The sequence below is a fragment of the Mugil cephalus genome, chromosome 21 (assembly GCF_022458985.1).
Source record: "Mugil cephalus isolate CIBA_MC_2020 chromosome 21, CIBA_Mcephalus_1.1, whole genome shotgun sequence".
Lineage (NCBI taxonomy): Eukaryota > Metazoa > Chordata > Actinopteri > Mugiliformes > Mugilidae > Mugil > Mugil cephalus.
The window spans coordinates 11699499-11719908 of record NC_061790.1 but is presented as its reverse complement, the minus strand read 5'-3'; the positions used below and the strand labels follow the sequence as shown (position 1 = coordinate 11719908).

The 20410-nt window shown below is 43.8% G+C and overlaps 3 protein-coding genes across 14 annotated transcripts in view; 2 read left to right on the top strand and 1 right to left on the bottom strand.

The window, feature by feature from the left end:
• Positions 1-903: 903 nt before the first annotated feature.
• On the top strand, positions 904-9390 carry gnpat2 (glyceronephosphate O-acyltransferase 2). 3 transcript variants are annotated; one of them, XM_047574453.1, is made up of 16 exons: positions 904-1047; positions 1713-1913; positions 1986-2162; positions 2867-2996; positions 3121-3248; positions 3360-3435; positions 4231-4382; positions 4516-4646; positions 4908-5149; positions 6074-6331; positions 6427-6506; positions 6668-6808; positions 8067-8166; positions 8277-8370; positions 8477-8538; positions 8686-9390. In XM_047574453.1, exons 1-16 carry the CDS (start codon positions 1036-1038, stop codon positions 8736-8738), a joined length of 2037 nt encoding a protein of 678 aa, XP_047430409.1. In that variant the 5' UTR covers positions 904-1035; the 3' UTR covers positions 8739-9390. The 3 variants fall into 3 exon arrangements, with proteins under 3 accessions (XP_047430409.1, XP_047430410.1, XP_047430408.1); XM_047574454.1 differs by having other exon boundaries at positions 928-1047; positions 1660-1913; XM_047574452.1 differs by lacking the exon at positions 904-1047 and adding an exon at positions 1115-1618.
• Positions 9391-11513: 2123 nt separating this feature from the next.
• fam228a (family with sequence similarity 228 member A) lies at positions 11514-14507 on the top strand. 5 transcript variants are annotated; one of them, XM_047573865.1, is made up of 8 exons: positions 11514-11885; positions 12859-13035; positions 13109-13186; positions 13296-13466; positions 13608-13688; positions 13811-13892; positions 14089-14257; positions 14357-14507. In XM_047573865.1, the coding sequence occupies exons 2-8, from the start codon at positions 12865-12867 to the stop codon at positions 14496-14498; spliced, it is 894 nt and encodes a 297-aa protein (XP_047429821.1). In that variant the 5' UTR covers positions 11514-11885; positions 12859-12864; the 3' UTR covers positions 14499-14507. The 5 variants fall into 5 exon arrangements, with proteins under 5 accessions (XP_047429821.1, XP_047429820.1, XP_047429819.1 ...); XM_047573864.1 differs by having other exon boundaries at positions 13275-13466; XM_047573863.1 differs by having other exon boundaries at positions 11516-11758; positions 13272-13466.
• Positions 14508-14627: 120 nt separating this feature from the next.
• Positions 14628-20410, bottom strand: part of itsn2a (intersectin 2a) — a 35372-nt gene continuing 29589 nt past the window's right edge. For all 6 annotated transcript variants that reach the window (XM_047573856.1, XM_047573855.1, XM_047573857.1 and 3 more), the window contains 11 exons: positions 18566-18687; positions 18369-18475; positions 17966-18149; positions 17774-17872; positions 17526-17693; positions 17176-17388; positions 16757-16878; positions 16579-16661; positions 15982-16065; positions 15707-15880; positions 14628-15232 (listed from right to left, as the gene is read on the bottom strand). In XM_047573856.1, coding sequence (XP_047429812.1) covers positions 15081-15232; positions 15707-15880; positions 15982-16065; positions 16579-16661; positions 16757-16878; positions 17176-17388; positions 17526-17693; positions 17774-17872; positions 17966-18149; positions 18369-18475; positions 18566-18687 — 1508 coding nt within the window. In that variant the 3' untranslated portion in view covers positions 14628-15080. The remainder of the gene's footprint in view (positions 15233-15706; positions 15881-15981; positions 16066-16578; positions 16662-16756; positions 16879-17175; positions 17389-17525; positions 17694-17773; positions 17873-17965; positions 18150-18368; positions 18476-18565; positions 18688-20410) is intronic.

Sequence of the window (20410 nt, the reverse complement as noted above, 5' to 3'; positions counted from 1 at the left end):
GTTCCCTTCTTTCTACACATTGCGACATAGCATCAGTTTATTCATTAATGTGACGTGCGTCTTCCTTACCTTGCATGTATGTTGCATGAATTCATTTTGGCCCTTTGTGTTAAAAAGGCTGCCTTACAGGGACTTTCAGGTGAGTTGTCTTTTTGTCCAGAATAACACATTTGGAGAAGTGCTGAGCACCAGTAAAACGACCCAGCTCGAGGGGACACAGCACAAAATCGAATCAGGTGACATAGTGACAAAAATAAACTGTTTATGTCAATAAATGATATCACAACGGTGAGGCGTGGTGAACCTCTCCGGCTGCAGAGCAGATTCCAGTCATACCTTTTATGTGCACCTTCTCAGATGTAGCTAGATAAGTGAAACAAGGCCGTGCACCATCCAGAAACACGCTGCTGAAAGACACAATATATCAGTCAGTCTGTGATGCACCGGTCTGAGAGACTGAAATCCCATTTTCTTGGCTGACTGGTGCGTTTGAGTCAGAGACTCTGGACCGGTTGGAGGGAAGCTGAGCGGGAGCAGGTTCACCTGAGAAGGCCTCAACTATCCAACCGCTGTCCTCATGAATTTTTTCTCAGTTCATGACCTATTCATTAAAACATTCGCAGTTAATTTAATAGATTTAACAAATTAAATAAATAAAGGATTGGTGTTTTTTTTTTCATTGCAACAAGTGTCATTTTTCAGGATTGAATATGTAAAAAAAAAAAAGTGAAAATCATATTTAGAAAAAGAATTTAAATTCTTTTTTAAGACGTAGTCTACTATGACCTAGTTAATGTTCGTTCAGAAAAACTCACTTTGTCGCGTTAATGTCGCGCACCGCAGCGTCGGGGTTACTAGAGGCCAAACGAGGCTGCACATGATCAAGTGCGGGAGGAGTTTCCAAAACCCGGCGCCACCATTGGCCCCCAGGTCTTCGGGTGCCGCACAGTTACGCAGCGTGCGGCGAAGGAAGCTTCTGAGGACGGAAGAGTCGCCGGTGACATTCACCTGCGGGGGTTGTGTGTTTGTTAAAGAATGACCAGCACGGTAAGACGCCTTCGGAGCGCCTTCCTCTGTGACACTTGTTGTGTCCCGAGCGCGCTTCCGCCGCGATCTAAACTTTACTGCTTAACAGTGACTGTGACTACATTTCAGCTACAGGATCACCAAAATGAAAGTGATGTTTGTTTTCTGTTTTTAAGCAGCGGGTGCTTTATTTCTCTAAAGTTCGCGCAGAGCTGCACGCATTGGAGCCGAGGCGCGTTAAGCTGCTCAAACTTTGGCCTACTTATTCACACATTCAACGCAGTTGTTGCTTTGCAGGCTGCCACGGTACGAACAATATCAGCTGGTCACGGTAGAAAACTGACACAGATAAAATTCCCCCGACTTGTTGCATGTTTTGGACATTGGATGTGCCTTTCAAAATAAGTGCAGGGAAGAGAATGTGCTGCTGTTGCTGCTACACTGCTGCCACATCACACCTAGGAGCTGCACATTGGACCACAGCTTGTTTCCAAACTCCTGCCATATAATCATGCCTGCACATGCAGTACCTTGCACACTAGTGAAAATGAATGCACTCTCATCCAGCAATCCTGCATTTATCTTCACGAAGGTCTATTCCATTCTGTCCTTTTCTGTTTTGTTCCTGTCAAGGTGTCAAATAACAAGCGTGACCTTTACTGGCGTAAACATGACTCTTCCTCCAGTTCAGGGATCCAGGGAGAGCGGGGCTGCAAGATGAGGAGGACTTTGTGGACGTATTAAAGGAGAGGAGGACCAGCAGTGACCTCGGCTTCGTCCTCAAGACTTTCAACCCCCAGCCGCTCCGAGATGCCACGCCATGCTCCCCCGCCGAGCTCAACAAAGCCGTGCTGGAGTCCCAGCATCTGCGTTACGTCGCCAAAGAGGTGGGATTAAGTGATGCTTCACTTTTCTTTCCGTGAACGTGGTACCAGGCTCCTAACCGCATCTCTCTACAGATCGCCACGGAGACGGGGTCGTCGGTGGAGGACGTGAGACGGGAGGCTGGCGAGATTCTGGAGGAAATGTCTCAGAACCTGCAGCTGGGGTGTATCAGGCTGATGGGCTACGTTCTGAGCAAGGTGTTCAAGAGGCTGTTCAGGAGCATCTTGGTCAACGTGGACGGACTCAACGCGGTCAGGACCATTCAGAAATCAATGCATTTTGCCACGTGACTACATTGTTAGACATTTAGACACGTGTCCCAGTGATGCTCAAATTCGGTTTTCTAATATTGCTGTGACGTGTCCTCGCACGAAAACCTAGACGCAATACAGCAATAAGACGCTGTAATCTTACCTTTCTCAAGAAGTCCTTCAAAACAACGACCGCGTTCAAGAACTACCCCCCCTCCCCTCACCGCTCTTTTTTTTTTTGCACAAAAGTCTAGTTTCATTTCTGTTATTAGCATTTCCAGATAGAAAAAAATGTTTAGTCAAGGAATTTTTGAATTTATACTCGTGTTTGAGGTCACAATTTTATATTGTTGGTCTGTGAACACTGCCAAGCTAACTGCCAAGCTAACTGCCAAGCTAACTGCTAGCTAACTGCTAGCTGCCTAACTCTTCTTGGCAAGAACAACACTGTGGCTTGAAATGGTGTTGTGTTTACAGTGTTCACAGGCAAAGGCACAGACATGCAAGGCGGTTGCACAAGTTGCAGCGCGCTTCCTGAGGTTTTCAGGCGTGCTGGAGGTGGATGGGAGAAATATATTGCCAAAAATAACCATTAAAACTTGCATATATACAATCGAGAATCATTCGATTGATCTTTCGATGAGTACGGCCGCTAAAATACACCGCATATATACAGTATTGTGATGATTATGTTTTCTGTGCAGCTCCAACAAGTCAGTCAGGAGAGGCCTGTGATCCTGATGCCTAATCACAGGAGCTACATGGACTTCCTGGCTATCTCCTACGTCCTGTTCAATCACGACATACCTCTACCGGTTATAGCTGCAGGAATTCGCAAGTATCTATTTAAATAACGACGAATAAATGTCACACCAACGCTTTCTGTCTCCAGTCGATTGCATCAGAGCAGACTCTTGCTTATGTTTTTTTTTTTTTCCTCTCCCCCATCACTCTAAAGCTCTGGCAGGGATGAAGATCGTAGGGGAGCTGCTGCGTCGCTCCGGAGCGTTCTTCATCCGACGTGCCATCGGCTCCGACAAGCTCTACTGGGCGGTGCTGTCAGAATACGTCCGGACCATTGTCAGGGTGAGAGAACCTAAAAAATTTTATTAAATGGTTTCTCCGAGTATTCCTGAGTCCGTCTTCAGCTATCAGCTGCTGTCATTGAACCGTGAAAAGTGAATGTGTTTTCCGCAGAGAGGATTTGCTCCTATGGAGTTTTACGTGGAAGGTCTGAGGAGTCGCACACTAAAGTCTCTGACGCCCAAGCTGGGTGAGTGTCCACATGTCATGTCATGTCATATGGAGTCATTTTCCTTCAGTTGCAGTGATGTTAAGCTGGTTAATGATTGCTTTATTATTTTAGGCCATGGTGACCTGTACAGTTGTGCAAGGCGTTCAAGCCTACGGCGTCTTCTCCAAGGATTTCATAACTTTTATCAGTTTATTCAGTAATTCAGACCTGTTTGACTCTCACACCTGATTTTAAAATCGTTACATTGTTGCCATTAAGGGACAAAAGTGTCCTCTTCAAAAACTAGCACAAATAACATAATAAATAATATAATAATAGTTAATTTTTTTCCTACTTTTTTCTTTTTCTTCTTTTTTTTTACATAAGTCTTTAATCCATTTAAGTACTAATCATAAATATCAAAATTTTGCCTGGTTACTGTATGTGATGGCATTACAAATTTTTCGAAAAAAAACACACACACAAAAACTTAAATATTTTCAATAATCTAAATTGAAAGTGGAATTTATTTGGGGGGATCATAATGTTGTTCACTAAAAATAAAATATCACTGTTGCCCTACTATGATTTGCAGCTCCCAAGTTTGTTATGACATGGAGATGACGTTGTTAGGTCCCGGGGACAAGTGGGTTCATAGTGATCGCTGCATTGACTTGTGTGTCTGCTTGAGTGTGTGTGTTGTGTGTTTGCATGCAGATGTGTGAATAATTTTTTTTTTTTCAACCGTTACCGTTGAAAGACGGAATAATTAATAACTAATAATTAACTAATAATTCCTTTAAATTAAATGCACACATGCCTCTGTGTCTGCAGGTATGATGCACATGGTGCTGGAGCCCTACTTTAAAGGCGAGGTGTATGACATTGCATTGGTGCCCATCAGCATCAGCTATGACCGGGTGCTGGAGGAGTCGCTGCTCGCACACGAGTTGCTGGGTGTCCCAAAGCCCAGAGAAAGCACGGCGGTATGCTCTGGTCACATCGGTCTCTAGTGGTCATGTGTAAAATGCATCTAAACTTGTTGAGTTTGCGATTTTGACCTCGTTACTGAGCAGCCATGCATGAACTAAACGTCTTCTTCTAATCCTTCTATCGCAGGGTCTGCTGAAGGCGAGCAAAGTTCTGCAGGAAGATTACGGCAGCATGCACTTGAACTTTGGCCGGCCCCTTTCTGTTCGACAGCTGTGTGAGGGCAAGATAAATCGCTGCCAGTACAACCTCATACCCAGGTAGCGAGGAAAATAATTTTTTGCACATGTAGCATGATGTTAGGATCATAGAGTTTTGGGTATCCACTAACTAAACTGCAAATCACCTGCAAAAACCAAACCGGGTCTGATAATCTCACTTGTCTCACAATGTCCTTCTTAAAGGACATTAAAAGGCCGCTGTCCCGCCTTAAACAAGCCGTATGGAGGGCTGCAGTCATCTGTTTGGAACTGTTCCCCTACCCAACCCTCTTCTTCTTTCCTTTTCATATCTGTTCACAGAGATCTTCCTCAGAAGCCCACTACAGAGGCCCAGGCCTGCGTGAGTTGGCTGGCTCATCTGATGGTGCGAATCCAAGAGGAGGGCTCTGTGCTCAGCCCCTGGTCTTTGATGGCCTGCCTGTTGCTCCAGGCTCCGACCAGAGATTTGACAGAAGAGGGCGTGCTGTGGCACCAGCTCACAGAGAAAACCCTCTGGCTCAGGGAGCTGGCGCTGAGCTTTGGGGCTCATCTGAACTGGCCCGGTGGGTGAATGTGGATGCGTTTCATGCACTAATCAGGGTTAACATTATGACCACTGACAGGAGAAGTGAATAACACTGTCCATCTTGCGACAGTCAGTGTCAGTGTTCTGCTGGGGAACTTTTGGACCTGACATTCATTCATGTGGATGTTACTTAGACATGTAGCACCCACCTAGACCAGAGCAGACACCCACACCCCATAGCAATGACAGTAATGATTGATGGCAGACACAAAAACACTTTAGGAATAAGTCAAAAAAATAGCACAAGTTGTGGACGTGACCTCCGAATTTACCAGATCCCAAACTGATCAAGTATCTGTGGAATGAGGCCCATCCCCTCAACCCACCAGGACCAAAAGAGTCACAACTGTTTTGGAGGAAGTTGGTCATAATGGTAGGCCTGATCAGTGCATATACAACAAATATCACACTTTTTTTTTTTTTTTTTTAATGAAGTTGTTCATCAATATTTGCGCTATGAAGACATTTTAAACTGTACCTGTAGTGGGCCCTTGATTAGTTTCACATCCCCTGAATAACCAGCAGGTGGCGTTTGCATATTGCCTGCACAAGGCAACCAGACAAAGTTAAAGCAGGAAAGTGTTTTCCCTCCTGCGGAATCTGACAGCATCTCACCTCAAATGAGACTAAAGGCTCCTTTGACCTGGTCTGCGGTAGATCAGACAGATTAGATGAATGTGAGTTGGCACCCGTGTTCAGATTCACTTAGGAGATGTTCAGTGGATTAATGCACTTTAAGGAACTTATCCTAAGCAGACCCCACTAAACTGTCTCACTTTACAGGCCTCCTGCGTGCACACACTCACTTGCAGGCACATGTGGGCGCGCAAACACACATAAACATTGTGAAGCTCACAAATCACCCCCGGAACAAACGTGATAATTAGGTGTCATTTCGCAGCTCAAGTCTCGGACTCGGATGTGTTGTCGTCCACCGTGGCTCTCCACCGATCCAGCGTTCTCCGCAAAGCCGACCGCGTCTTCCTGGTCCGGGAGGAAGAGCCTGCGGAGAGGCGGCCGGCCGGCACGGAGGAGGGCGTGCTCGGGACGGCGGCGGCGATGCTGATGCTGGCTTCCTATAGGAATCAGTCGCTGCACGTGTTTGTTCGTCCTGCCATGATCGCAACGGCCATGCACATCACGAAAAGCACGCAGAGAGGTGATGGCGAGACGCGATAAGAGATCCTTTAAATTATCAGAAATGATGTTTGTCTGATCTTCACGTTCATTGCGATTGTCTGTTCCCGTTCACAGACGAGCTCTTCAGCTTCTTCTGCTTCCTGCAGGATGTCTTCTCCAGTGAATTCGTCTTCATCCCAGACGGGTCATCTCAGGTGATAGGCTCGTCCGTCAAACATCTCAGGACGTAGATGTTTAGTTATCCAGGGGATGACATCTTAGTCTTCAGCTCTACCTTAGTTCTTGTCTGTACTTTGTCTTTATCACCAGCCACAGGCACCTTTTTACTGATATTGTCCTTGCTTCCCTTGATTAGGACTTTGAGGAGGCATGCTTCCTCCTGAAGAAATGTGGAGCCATTCACATGAGTCCACAGGAAGTGTCTGTTTCAGACGCTGGCGTGGAGGTGCTGACATTTCTACAAGAGCTGCTCCAACCCTTCGTGGACTCCTATCAGGTCATTTCATGTCTGTTTCTTTCATTGCTATTACACATCATATTCGGATTTTAAACCACTGCTATTTGTTTGGGAGGAGCTGTCAGGAGGAGTTAGCTTAGCAGGTTTAGTCGACATCTCTCCTTCTCACATTTTGATTAGATGTAGTGATGTGGAGAAGGCTTTGAAATTGGAATAAAATACTCTTGGTGACTGGCACATGACTTCCTGAGCAACCACAAGTGATTAATGACACTTCTCTGTCATTAATCGAAGACTGAAAATGGTTAAGGCCTTGGTTACAACGATATTTAATGAATTTCATTTTCCATTTTCCCCTTCCACTACTCTTTTAAGAGTCATTTAGGAGACTAAAAGAGTCACTGGTCCTAGCCAAAAAGAACACGAATAAAGGCCCTGTTCAGACCTTCCATTGACAAATCCATCCTGGGCAATCCGATCGCAAGTGGCCATGTTAAAGAACTGACGTGAACACGACCAGGACACACATCCAGGTTGAATAGAGGGATCAGGGACGCAACCAATCAGGAAATGATGTGTCAGTGGTTGCTAAGGAAGGCGGAAAAGTTGTGGGACTGCAGCCAAAGAGAAAGAAGTGACTTTTAGATATTATTACTTATTGTTAAACTTGATAGTTTTGTAAATGGTCGTAAGTAGTTACGCAAAATGTTAATGTAAATAGTTATTAAGAGCTTTGTTGTTTGCTAAATTTGTACATTTGTACTTTTGAAATTTACACTTCAGATTTGCATTCTGAGCTCTAAAAATGGTTGGTTTTCACAGTGAAAAAATGTAACTTTTTCCTACTCGGATTTTATGGTTTTAGTGTGGTTTTAGGTCCAATGTGTTAATACAGTTTATCACAATGAAAAAGTAACTGTAAAATGACACACGTGAGGTTGTGCTGAAAAGAATGAAACCAAACAAGGCAATGTAATCCATTTTTAAGATAAAAAATAAATATAAATTCAAAAGTAGTCAAAACGAGTCAAAAACAATGGTTTAATAATAATAGTTAATGTGAAATATTAAACCTGTAATAGATTAAATGATCTGTAAAGAAAAATTTCATGTAAAGAGTGCATTTCTAATAATTCTAAAAATTCAGTTTAGGTCATTATGTCACATCACTTAAGGCCTCAGACATCGCACTTTGTCCAAAGGCTGAGTTTAAATTAAGAGGAAATTAAATTTCCATTTTCATCTCCAACTACAAGCTTATGTCATTAGGCTTAACCTGTTTGTCTCTTATGTCCAGCTGATGTTCAGGTACCTCTGTGAAGACGGAGTCCATGTGTTCTCAGAGAAACAGTTCCTACCTGCCGTGAGGAACCTGGCAACAAGGCTCATCCTCACTGGTACTATTAAACAGAAAGCGCTAGAAAATGACCTCTGACCTCTGCAATCATCTTCAGCTGTCGAAGTCTGCAAACAACAACGCCCGTGTGTTCATTTGCGCGTTTTGCAGGTGAGCTCCACACCTACGAGGCGCTCTCTTCGGACACACAGAAGAACGTTTTGTCGGCGCTGCGCAGGCTGGAGGCCGTGACAAAGCTGAGGGCGTGAGTGATGAGATTAGCCCCTGCAAATCTGTTTGGTTTTAAGCTCATTTTCTTTGGTGTCGGTGCCAGCGTTACACATGTTAAGAATCTTCTCGTCTCCTCGCAGGTCCGAGGAGAACGAATACAAAGTGAACAAAGCGGTTGTGAAAAGAACCTGGGATATACTCTGTAAGTTGCGGTATAAAGGAAGTTGTTTGATGTGTTTAAATGTTTCATTGTGCTCAAGGTTTCATTTTTACCCTTGTTTGTGTTTGTCAAACACAAACAGGAACAGCAACCTGAGTGACTTCTTAATCTTTTCTTTTCTCCCTGTAGCTGGGAAAATCCCTCCCCAGATGCTCCGCGCTACACCTGACGCAAGGCTTTAGTTTCAGTTGGAGCGGACCCGTTTTCAGTATCAGCTGACATACCTGTTTTTAACCAGTCTTCCTTATATATTTCCTTCCTACCCATCGGTACTACTGCTACCTGCACTCTGAGCCTGCGCACAAAACGCCTTATCCTCGATGTCAGTGGTTAGACTTAATCTTGGCTGCATTCCACTCTTGAGTGTTGGCTACCTCTGTGCCCTTGTGCTCATTCCTCGCAGACGCGAGAGGGCTGAGATGAAGCTAAAACGCTTTGACACGGTGACCCAAAGGCTGAAGTATGTCTGGTTGTGTTTGATGGTTTTGATCACAATTAGTAGATGAACGATGAGAAATTTCAATATTTCTGGCCTCCTAAATATGATGGAAGCATTGCTGATGTTTAAATGCGTAAATAATTTAAATAACAATTTTTGGTTAAAGTAGATAATGACTTAATGCACTTTAAATATACTACTTGATTGCTGGTTGATCTTGATTGCTTAAATGACATAGTAAACACTGATTAATGACACATGATGTATTAATGCCATGACAATATCAAATACCAAAAACCATAAAAAAATCTCAGTTGTTTAAGACTTTTATTTGAACTTCTTTACATCTGGACAAATGTAAAATGTAACAAAATGCACCATTGTTTACCCTTAAATATCAATTCTTTGATTCTGCTGGTACCATTCCCCTCAACAGTGAGTGAACACCACAGGTCAAAGTTCAACCTCCTGACTCCTCTGCAAACCAATCAACTCTCCGCTGAACCCGTAACCCCTCAGCAGTTAGAAGAAGGCCTCTTATGTGCCATGTGTATCGCTTTAAGATTATCTGTACACAGGTGGCACGTCGACCTTGATGCGTAAAGCGCTGACAGGGTCTTGACAGAACACCGAGATGTATTCCAGTACTTTAGAATTTAGCTTTTTCTCGCTCTCTTTGGCTCGGAGTCGCTCCTTGTCCCACCTCTCCTTCTCGCCGTTCATTTGCGAGAACAGGTTGACCTGGATGGTGCGCAGCGTGGCCGCCAGGACGTAGAAGCCTCCCTGCAGCATGTGGCAGAAGGCGGCGCCCACGCTGAGCGCCGCGCCCATCAGGTTGGGCACCGTCTCGCACACCACGCACATCCCCTCCAGGAGGTGCAGCGTGCCTTTCTTGGCCAGGGGCTGGCCCTGGTGGAGGTAGCCGTGGGGAGGGGGGCTCTGCTGGGCATGGCTGACCAGGTGTCGGGCGCAGTCGGCGAAATGAGTGAGGGCTCTGCGTAGCGGGAGCAAGGCCAGGTACAGGTGACAAGCAGCTTTGGTCAGGGCATGGAAGAGCAGCCGCAGCTCAAGCACGGCGTTGCCTGGAGATAAGAGGGTGACGGGGTCAGATGGTGTCTAATTTAACACTGTGGCTAATGTCAGCAACCATTACAAACAGCGCCTGCCACTGGATTAAAGTCTGCTCGCCACCCTTGTGGGTGACGGGTATCAGTTGTGCACGCAAAGTGGGCTTCGGCGCGTCATTACGCGCACCCGGTGACCAACACCACAAATCATTCATTTTAAAAGGACGGATGAAAATAATTGTGTTGCAGTTTGTCCGGATAATTTCAAAAAAGACTGATGGAGTACATTAATTAATCCCGACGGAAAATGGATATTAATTGGGATATTGGGGTAATAATTATTGAGTTTTATTTTTATTTATTTAAATATATTTAATACCCCAAAAGTTTAAGTGGGATCTACTGCACATTTGTATTCTATTCAATCCCAATTTGGGACACGTGCGTAAAACGAAACCTAATTTATACATAATCAAAACCGATACTTAAACAAAGACTGTGGTCTAAGAAACCACGCTAAGACCCCAGGACCCCAGCCCACAAAAAACAAACAAAACAAACAAAAAAACAACAACACCAAAACAAACAAAAAAAAGTAAAAAATTACTCTGCATGGTCAACCTAACATATGAAGTAACTTGTAACATTCCCTAGTCTATGGGTTTATAATGATGTACACAGCGCTACTACGTTCCTTTAAAAGCTTCTAAATCTCAGCTGACAGGCTTCTCCTACCGTCTATGAAGCAGAATATCCAGAGCAGGGCAATACTCAGTGCCAACGAAGTCCACCAATCCATGAAGTATCCCCCCTGTCCCGGACCCGGCGACGAAAAGAAAGGAAGCTGTGAAAAGGCAAGTTATGAGCTGGCCAAGCCCTGCCCTGTCTCTACGCAGCTAATTCCCAAACATAAGTAGTCTCATTCTCCGCAGGTGTCGTAGAGCTACAGTCTCTGCGAAGCACCTTGAGTGCATCCGAGGTGTCAACAGGCGCATTAACCTGCAGGCCACTGCACCTCTAGTATAGGCTTTCCAGGCCGGATGGAGCTCCGCGCACATGAACCCTTTGCCCCTTGGTGACCTTCCTCAACCCCTTTAGGGCAGTAAAAGAAAAATATAATGAATGTTCAAAATGTTTTCTTCCTGCTTTATTATTGTAGTGGTAGTAGTATAATTTGCTCCCATTACACTTTCTAATAACACATGCTAATTAAAGGGAATTCTTGGGAATTTATAATCTCAGTGTCCATGGGGGCTATCTTAGTTTCCAGTGGGTACAAATAGATTATCGTTGGTTTATCGTCTACTAGAGTGGATAAACGCCGTGGCCAAGTGTGTCCAGACACAAATAAATGCCAGACAACGTGGAAACAATTTGAAACCGATACAAAGCAAATGGAAACAGACATAATAATAATAATAATAATAACAATAATAATAATTGGCCACTCATACTTTTCTCTCGTATTTTAAACGATGCGGAAACTTTATTTGCATCGCGGTGAGCATCGCGTGCGCCCCGACAATCTTTGCATAGCGCGTTCTCGTTTTGGCTCGTGCCGGCGTCATGGCAACGGAGAAACCTCCACACGGCAGGACACCTGGAGAAGTCCGCCGTGTCCTCCCGTCTCCTCCTCGGTCTTCGCCTCTGTCTCCACGTCAGCCACAGCCGCTCCTGAAAACTGAAGCCAGTCTGAGTTAGCAGCCACCATACTTTAAACAGCTCACAGGGTCTGTCGTATTTCACCCTAAGCTCTGGTTAATTGCGGCGTTTTTCTTTTTTTTTTTCCTACCGTTTCCACCGAATTCCTCAAAACAAAACAGGTAAGAAACAATACTGTTATGGTGACAAGGACTTTAAAACCTAATACAATACTGTATTTAGTGTTAAAATGTTTTGGCCTAAATAGCAGTAAACCTAGACAGCAAATTGTAGCTACTACAGTAATCACCTATTTCCTTTACACATGGTGTATCCTAGAGTAATGAGCTAAATAAAGAAAAACAGTCCCAGCAGGTGTGTTCACCGTTCACACACCTGCTAATGAATTAATTAGCATGGAAAATAATAAAGCCTGAATGAAATGAGCAAAATAGAAGATAGGCTGTGTGTTATGTTCAGAAAAGTGCTACTGTGGGATTATCCTGCGTCTCAAAAAGATTAAACTGTGTTAAATAGCTTGTGTTTTCTGTCTGTTTTCTAATGGGAGCTATATGTCGGAGAGAGAATACCTTATTCACCTTGCCCAGATATAGTTATAGCTAGACCATATGTGCAATCTCAAAGTCTAAGAAAAGATAAGTATAGAGGTCAGTGACAGAAGATATTGCAGCCACCCTTATCCACAAATGCACGGTGTTAGAACTAAGGTTAAATGACTCCGAACAGCAAGGAATAAGTCGGCCATATTTTCCCTAAGCAGCCAAGCCGTGTGAAAAAAATTGCCAGAGTTTATTGCCACCTTTGTACCACATGTATTTAGGTAACAACGAGAAGCAGCTCATGTTTCCGGGCAGTGACAGGATCCGTCACTGCCCGTTGTGCTGGCCTCTATAGTCTTCTGTACACCTACATGATTATGTCTGGTCCATCTGTGAACTCTGGCTGGGATATCCAAGAGCTCACAGTCCTCTCTGGCATCTACAGTTTAAATATTCGTACCAAAAGAAGAGATGCAGGCAGAATATATATTTTTTATTTATGGTATATTTCATGCAAGCAAACAGTAAGCAGCCAATACAACATTAATTCCAAGGGCAAAAGTACTTAGAATGAATGACAACTACTGTTTTTCAGGAGTGCATGGCCGATATGAAAGACTCTACAGGGAGCAGAGAGGGACTATCTCAGCCAAGTGCGAGGACAAGGAGTGGATGTGTAAGACCATGGAAAAGGAAGGAGGCCTCATCCTCTGCAGCTGAACAGGCCCCAAAAGAAAACTGCCTCCCTCACACCTCCCTGAGACAACTGCAGGTACTGCACTCAATCAATCTCAAACCTGCCCAAACCCACGATGAGTCCTCTTACCTCATGTATTACCATTCAGGCCGAAATGGAGGCTGAAAAACAGCAAGTAAAAGAAATAATCCAGCCTTTTCTGAACACAGAAAATGGTTTTATGAAGGTAAGATGTGACACTTTTCTATATTTTGCCATTTATGTTATCATGAAAAGTGAAAATAAAAACTTTGAAATGTGTCTTCATTGAGGAGTTGGAGTGTTTCTTTAACCAGCGAGAGGTAACAGAGCTGAGGAGGAAGGAGCTGCTCCACAAGCGCTGGACCGAGCATGTGTGGTTTCCCCTCCAGTACAGAGTGGAGGAACGTGTCTCCAGATGTAGCCCATCGGAGGCCAAGAGGCGCCAGAGCTTATACAGCCACTACCTACAGCACTGCAACACCAAGGTGATGCTGCAGCTCATGTTTCAGGCTTCAATTGAATGCTTTAAATTAATCACATGACAGCTTAATGATATAATATCAGACAAAACTCACACAAGGCATGATTATTTACTGTACTTACTGTTAATCATCTCTTATTCTCAGGGTTGTGTGTTTCTGGACACCTATGATTTAAGGGAGTACAATCCTTTTCTTCTGAACATCAAAAAGACACACAACTCCAAGGTGATTTTTTTGTTGACTAACTATTTCCCCAATAGAAGACAGATATACAATATATAGATCTAAAGAATATAGATATAGAAATCCCAAATGTTACTCTTATACACCCACTGCTCTGTTCACAGCACAAAACACCTGACTCTAAGGACCAGTTTCATTTAGAGGAAACACTAAAGGAAAAGAAAACACCTTGGTCCACTGAAGCAGGTATGTTTTCTTTTTTTTTTGTTTTCCAATCACTGACTATTGAACTGGTCAATCTATAAAAAGTCGATTTCTGTTACGTAGTCTTTCCTGCTTGCTCACATTAAACTTAATACACTCAAAATCATTGCAAACTCTAATTACATATCATGGTTTTGACTCTCTCTTTAAATAATAACCAATTTCTCTTGTATTGTAGGTAAATGTTCGCAGAGAAAAGTAGAGAAAGTACCTCGGAGCAGCCGTCCTCTAAGTGAGTCTGTGACGTCTCAGGTCATCAAACTCCTACAGGCCTCATCTAATCGCCCGGTCTCAGCATCCATAAAAATTCCACTGAAGGATGAGAGTGAGCTTACGATGTCTAGCAGGTATGAGTTTTATTTTTGAATGACACTGCACTATTCATAGTAACAGTGTGATCTAACTCATTCTTTTTTTTTTTTTTCTTTTAAATGCATCTCATTCAGGCTAAACACTGTAAAACACCACATCAGTGTATCTGCCACAACAGATGGAAGGTGCCATCAGTCCAGCTGCTGGTTCTCCAGATGTGGATGTCGCCAACAAGCAGCAAGTTTACAGCAACTTTCATTGCCCACATCCAAATAAAATCCACATGTACTGTATGTGTCTTTACCTTTACTCTAACTACCTCACAATGTTTGTTAAAAGTTTGGTTTTGCACGATGACTGAAAACCAGGAATATGATGGTGTGACATAAGACCACAACACAGAAATGTAATGACCGTCTATACATTTTATTGGTGCTATTTTCAGGATTTCATAGCATGTTGAACATGAACCCCCATGATTACAACATAGGGTTGCACTTTAATTACATTATACAGTGTGCAATAGCTCTGTGAGGCAGTGTGTGACTGTTTAGCTGTAGGATTTCCTGGGCGTGTGATGTGCGTCTGCATACTCCATTATTAGTTTGTCAGATAGTGTTTACATGTGGATAATAAGAAAATATAGTCAGTTATGTTCACATTCATTTGGTTTGAGGTCACTACAGAAGTGTCTGGATGATTCATGGCAGACTGAGGGCAGTGAGTGTAAAATCCAGACTATTTGTGGCATAATGTGCAATGGTATTAATGGGCACTTAAGGTGTGTTAATGTTCTCCTTTAATATAAAATGAAGTGGTGTGTGTGTGTGTGTGTGTGTGTGTGTGTGTGTGTTTCCTTCATTTGGTCGGCTCATAAAGCTGTAGGTCGAGTTTGACCCAAACTTCTCCAGTAGGGACTTCATGTAATAGCAGCCGACGATTTGCTGCTCCTTTGCTCTCCATCTCTTTCTTTATGGTTGCCACGGGAACCTCAGTGCGACCCAGAAAATCTAAAGAGAAAGAAAACCCGTTATTCAGTAGTAATAGTTTTCAGATTATAATACAGCCTGGCTAATTGGATTTTTGAAGAGGATAATGATACCACATATATATTACAGTGTATAAATGTGTTTTTCTGACATAAAATAGATGCCTGACTTAAAAGGAGATACATTAATGCTGTTGTTTCTAGACCTATAGACCCAGCTGTAGGTCTATAGGTCTCTGTCTAAGGAGTGTTTGACATTTCCGTACTGGTATGTCTTTGTGACACGCTGAACAACATGTATGCCAATATAGAAACTACCGTATTCATCCTATACGATGATCTACTAGTGGGTATTACAACTACATCTTTGTCTTTCATGGGAAGGAGAATGAATCACTTTAAAAAGAACCTGGTGTGCTCTCTTTATTCTGAACAAATTGGACACAAAACAATAATTCATATTTGTGTGCACGAAGTGTGTGTCTCGTCTACTGACCATCTGGTGAAAACTGGTCTTTCTCAAACACAGTGATGCACAGGACGTCCTGGTAGAGGTCTTTGATAAAAAACTGGCAGTTGAAGTTCCACTTGGGGCTGAGGGTGTCGCTGATCGGCCGGGAAGTGTAGCACTGAGCTCCCATTGTTAGCTCACAGTATGGATTACTCTTGCCTGAGGAGAAATTGTAAGGTTTTATTTAAACTAAGATTTTTTTTTTATTACACAATGAGGATTCTACTAAAGCAGAGGTTCATCTCATCATAGGGCTTCACCATTGGGCTTGCAGGCCTTGAGCTCCTGGGCTTCAATGACAGTTACCAGCAGTCGGCCAATTCCACTGGTCTTTAAAGAACGAGCTAAAAAGGAAACACAAAGCTGTAACATGATGCTGGAAAACACAGCCCACGTTTTGCTGTTTGTTACAGCCGATAACAACGCGTGGACAAAATACACCTAATATTAATTCAGATAATTGTCAATGCACTTTTAATGTGTATAGAGAAAGGATACATTTATCTATAAATTGCATGGTGTGACAATTACTAGAGATAATTGATTTATTATTTATTTTTTTACTGGCTGCAAAGCATCTCACAAATGATGGTGTCATTGTGTGCAGTGTATCATAAAGTTGTGCTCGGCCACATACAGATAAAAAAACAATAATCTTGCAAATAACATGAATTGGTTTGCTTTATATGCTTTACCTTGCTTTATTTGCTTTTAAGAATATGTTACAATAATGGCTCCAATCAAGAAATTGTATTATTCTGAGAGTATAGATGATGCTTATTTATTATGATGTCACACATACCGTAGTTTACACACACGTAGTATATGTACTGTACTGTATGTGTGGTTGCGTTTACCTTGGTAAGCCTTCTCTCTCTTTTTCTTCTCTGTCTCTATGAAATGTTCAGATGCCGCTTTGATTTTTTGGACCCACGCTGTCCTGGCAAGGCAGCGAAAACACGTTTTACACAATGTGATGAGGCCGTTTTTGCACACAGTATGCATGCAGCACAGTATCTGTGTATACATGCATACCTCTCATTCAGAGTTTCTGTTCTGAGCGTGTAGACTCGATCGATGTGCGAGACGTGGAAGAGCGGCTCATCGCTGGATGGGTCGGGCGGCATTTTCACCAGAACCTCATTCAGAAACAGCGGCTGGAGCGGAAAAAGAACGTCATGCAGATTAATGCCAAGAGGAGGGAAACAGTGGCTACGTGTACAAGAACTATATTTCTTCAGCTTAATTAAAATCATTCTGGTAAGATATTCCAACTCAGTTGTTAAATGTATGTATGCTTTCATGCTCTAAATCATTAATCAGAAAGTTCTGACTTTTAACAGGTGTGAAGCACCTCAGGGCTCATGTGTGCATTATTTCTTAGCAAAGCAATTAATATTTTAAATCTGTGAAGGAATTCATATTCCTGGCCTGGAGAAAAGCCTCCAGCTTACCGTTTTGTACATCTTGAGCTGTATGCTGGTCTTGGGGCTGAATAGCTTGTCGACTCCTGAGGAGGAGAAGGGTTTGGCACTGTGTGTGAGGAGGAGGAAGTCGCTGAAGAGGAAAGCCCACAGCTCTCTGCTGCTTTTGGTTTTGTACAGTCGGCCGCTGTGGAGCAGCTTGCGAGGCCCGAGGCAATTAGTCAGCGAGTTGAAGACCAAGTGCTGGAAGAAAGACGGGAGAACGGAAGACTTGGCTGAGAGCGAACGTAAGCAGCGTTTTTGAGGAGATTAACCTTCACATGTCCTGACTGAAAACGCACCGGTGAGTGTAAAGACGTGACGTGTCTGAGCTCGTTTACCTCTATAGGCCCCTCGCACTGGACGTGGCTCTGTATCCACTCGAGCCGGTCTGAGTTCTCCTTCTCCCTGACCCCCTCGTTGACCTGAGAACACAGCTCCTCGGCTCGCTCCAAAGCTTCTCTCAGAGGGCCGCGGTCTGCGTGCTCATCCGGGGTGTGCTCCAAGATCTGAACGAGAGATCGATGAAAAGTGAACGGGTGGTTTGGGAATGATATTTCATCAAAAAAACGAGACATTTTCCACATACGTTCTTAATGAGGAGAGGGTAGCGTGTGATCCTCTGCATGGGCTTCAGCAGGAAGCTGGACAGCGGCATTCCTTTACAGCGGTAGTTGGTGGCTATCTTCTGCTCAAGAGGAGACAAATAGAAAAAGAGCTGTAACTGGAACCATCCGCCTTCCGTCCGTGACGTGATTCTACGCCATCCGTCGTCTCGTACCTTGAGGAAGTCTTTAAAGTCGGGCTGGTTGTGGGTTTTGCTCTGCAGCAGCGCGGCAGCGTTGAGCTGGCAGGAGCAGAAGCGGATGTAGGGCTGCATGTGCGCCAGCTCCGAAGCCAACAGGTCACCTATGAGCTGAACGGGCATGTTCTCTCCTCCCATCTTTTTACGGACACGCAGCGCCCTGGCACACAGATGGTGAAGACGTAAATCATCAAGTATAAAACACAACCAAAGAGAAAAAGTCATGACAAGTAGGTTTTGATTGTTTTAAAGTGCAAAATCTTAACAATTTTCTTAGTTTGCTGTACAATACTTAGCTAATATGGTGCTGAGACATTGAGAGAAAATAGAACAGATATTGGTAAAGAAGAGGAATAAAGATATTGTATGTGGGACGTACTTGAGGAGTTTGGTGTTGCACATAATCAGCTCTCTCCAGTTGACAAAGATGACCGCCATCTCTGCTTCTGTCAAACGGCCCGACTCAGACATGGGCTTGTGGAAGACCTGAAAGAGACAGAAAGGTAAGTAATTAGTAAACCGCGCTTTTCAAATTGCAGAAAAAAAAAAAAGCTTCTGCTGCATCTGCTTCCTTACATCCAGCACCAGCTCCAGATCCTCCAGGTACGTCTCCTCGGTCTGGATGAGCTCATGAATGTAACCCTGTCTCTTCCTCTCCTGGGGGGTCATCGTGTCCAGCGTCATCAGGTCGGCGCACCCTGCACCGCACACACCCACGCGCATGCAAACAAACACGCGGGCACGCGCGCACGAGCATGTGAACGGCAAACACAAACACTCTCCCGTCATTTAAGGGGGCACTGGGGTCAAAAAACGCACGGCGACATGTTAAAATCTCCCTTTATTATCAGTCCTATGATGTTTCTATTTACATTCAATGCACAGAGTGAGGCACGTCGTAGTACATGAACGTAACAAGTGACGCCGATGACACCGCTACCACTCATTCGAAAGATAAAATAAAGCACCTTTTCATGGTGGAGCGCCCGCTCCAGAATGGTTGCATAGGTGTGAATGAATAGCGAATGTTGAAAGAGCGAGAGAGCAGTGGAAGACTCGGCTGGTAGTTCAAGTCTCTGAGGTTCAAACTTGGCAAAAGTCGAATGTAAATGTCGGCGGAGTGGTGTCTCTGCATCTACTCTTGTCGGCCGCTAATTGTTTCTTTGCTGGTGATGTCACAGTTTGGTACAGGATGAGTTTAAACACTTGGAAGTATTAGTAAATGGTGCATAAGAATTCAATAATAAGATCACAATTAAGTAGAATTCAAGCAACGCATTAGCAAGCAAGCAGCAATCTGGTGATTTAAGCAACAGTGAGTCTTCTCATTGGTCCATTGTTAGCAAGGTTTAATGTTGTTAGTGCAAGAATGAGTGACCCTGTTAAAAAACATTATAGTACTAACTCATAGCTTTAATTTAGAAAAACTAAACTTCAGTCTGATGCCACTTACATATTATTTTCCACACCGTTTAACCAAATACTTATTGTTCTATGTATTTCCCTTTATCTTCAGCAAAAACTACACTTTCCATGCTTCAGAGGGACAAAAGCTTCTCATGTCACGCTGCCTCTGCCTTGCTCCCTCAATTAGTTAGGGGGGGGGGAAAGGAGAGAGCGAGGGGTGAGGAATTAATGCCTATTAGGGAAAGACGGGGGAATAAATTTAAAGGGGAGCAGGTGAGAGGCAAACGGGGACTGTAACAGAGGAGAACAGAAGTCCTAAACGAGTGAAGTGGAAAGTGCAGAGGTGGGTTGTTCTCGCTGGCAGCTGGGCTTCCTGTCGCGACAGGGCAATTCGGATTCGCAGAGGAGGGGAGAGAGAAGAGGAGGAGGAAGAGGTGGAGGAGGAGAGAGGAAAGCCAGCATTACTGTCCTACAGAAGAAGGAAAAAAAACAGATGACGTGGGGGAGCGGGAGGGGAGGGGGAATGGGTGGGGGGGGCGAGTGAGATGAAGGAGAGACGGAGACAGCAGACGTTAATATAGTTTGAATATTAATGCCGGACTCTTACATGCAGGTGCATTAATAATGCATTTCTGGAAATGTAAATGTTATTACTAATCACATCAGCCGGAGCATGAGGGTAAGTTCTTACACTTTATCCCTGTTATGAAGCACAGAGCTCGTGTGTAGTTGGGGGAGAATGTTGATCGGAATTAAAGCTTCGCTGTGTCTTTGGTTTTAACAACCTCATTAAACATCCCGGCGTGTTCACTCGTGTTAACAGGCATCTGCTGCTGGGAGGTATGAATACTAATTCAAACCTTTTTAAAATTGCAGACCAGCTTCCTGCGAATGAGCAGTGAATATATGCGCGAGTGGAATCGCCGCCTTCACAGTGTTTACGACTGCATTGGACATGTCAGAGAAAATGAAGCTTCTGTTTCCAGAAATCTGATTGAAATTATTATCACAAAA

Coding starts and splice junctions, on each gene's coding strand:
- fam228a (XM_047573863.1), top strand. CDS start 12,865: ATGGCCGATATGAAAGACTCTACAGGGAGCAGAGAGGGACTATCTCAG. Junction 13,467..13,607: donor TACAGCACTGCAACACCAAG/GTGATGCTGCAG, acceptor TCTTATTCTCAG/GGTTGTGTGTTTCTGGACAC. Junction 14,258..14,356: donor GAGCTTACGATGTCTAGCAG/GTATGAGTTTTA, acceptor CATCTCATTCAG/GCTAAACACTGTAAAACACC.
- gnpat2 (XM_047574452.1), top strand. CDS start 1,538: ATGCCTGCACATGCAGTACCTTGCACACTAGTGAAAATGAATGCACTC. Junction 2,163..2,866: donor ACGTGGACGGACTCAACGCG/GTCAGGACCATT, acceptor TTTTCTGTGCAG/CTCCAACAAGTCAGTCAGGA. Junction 6,507..6,667: donor TCCCAGACGGGTCATCTCAG/GTGATAGGCTCG, acceptor TCCCTTGATTAG/GACTTTGAGGAGGCATGCTT.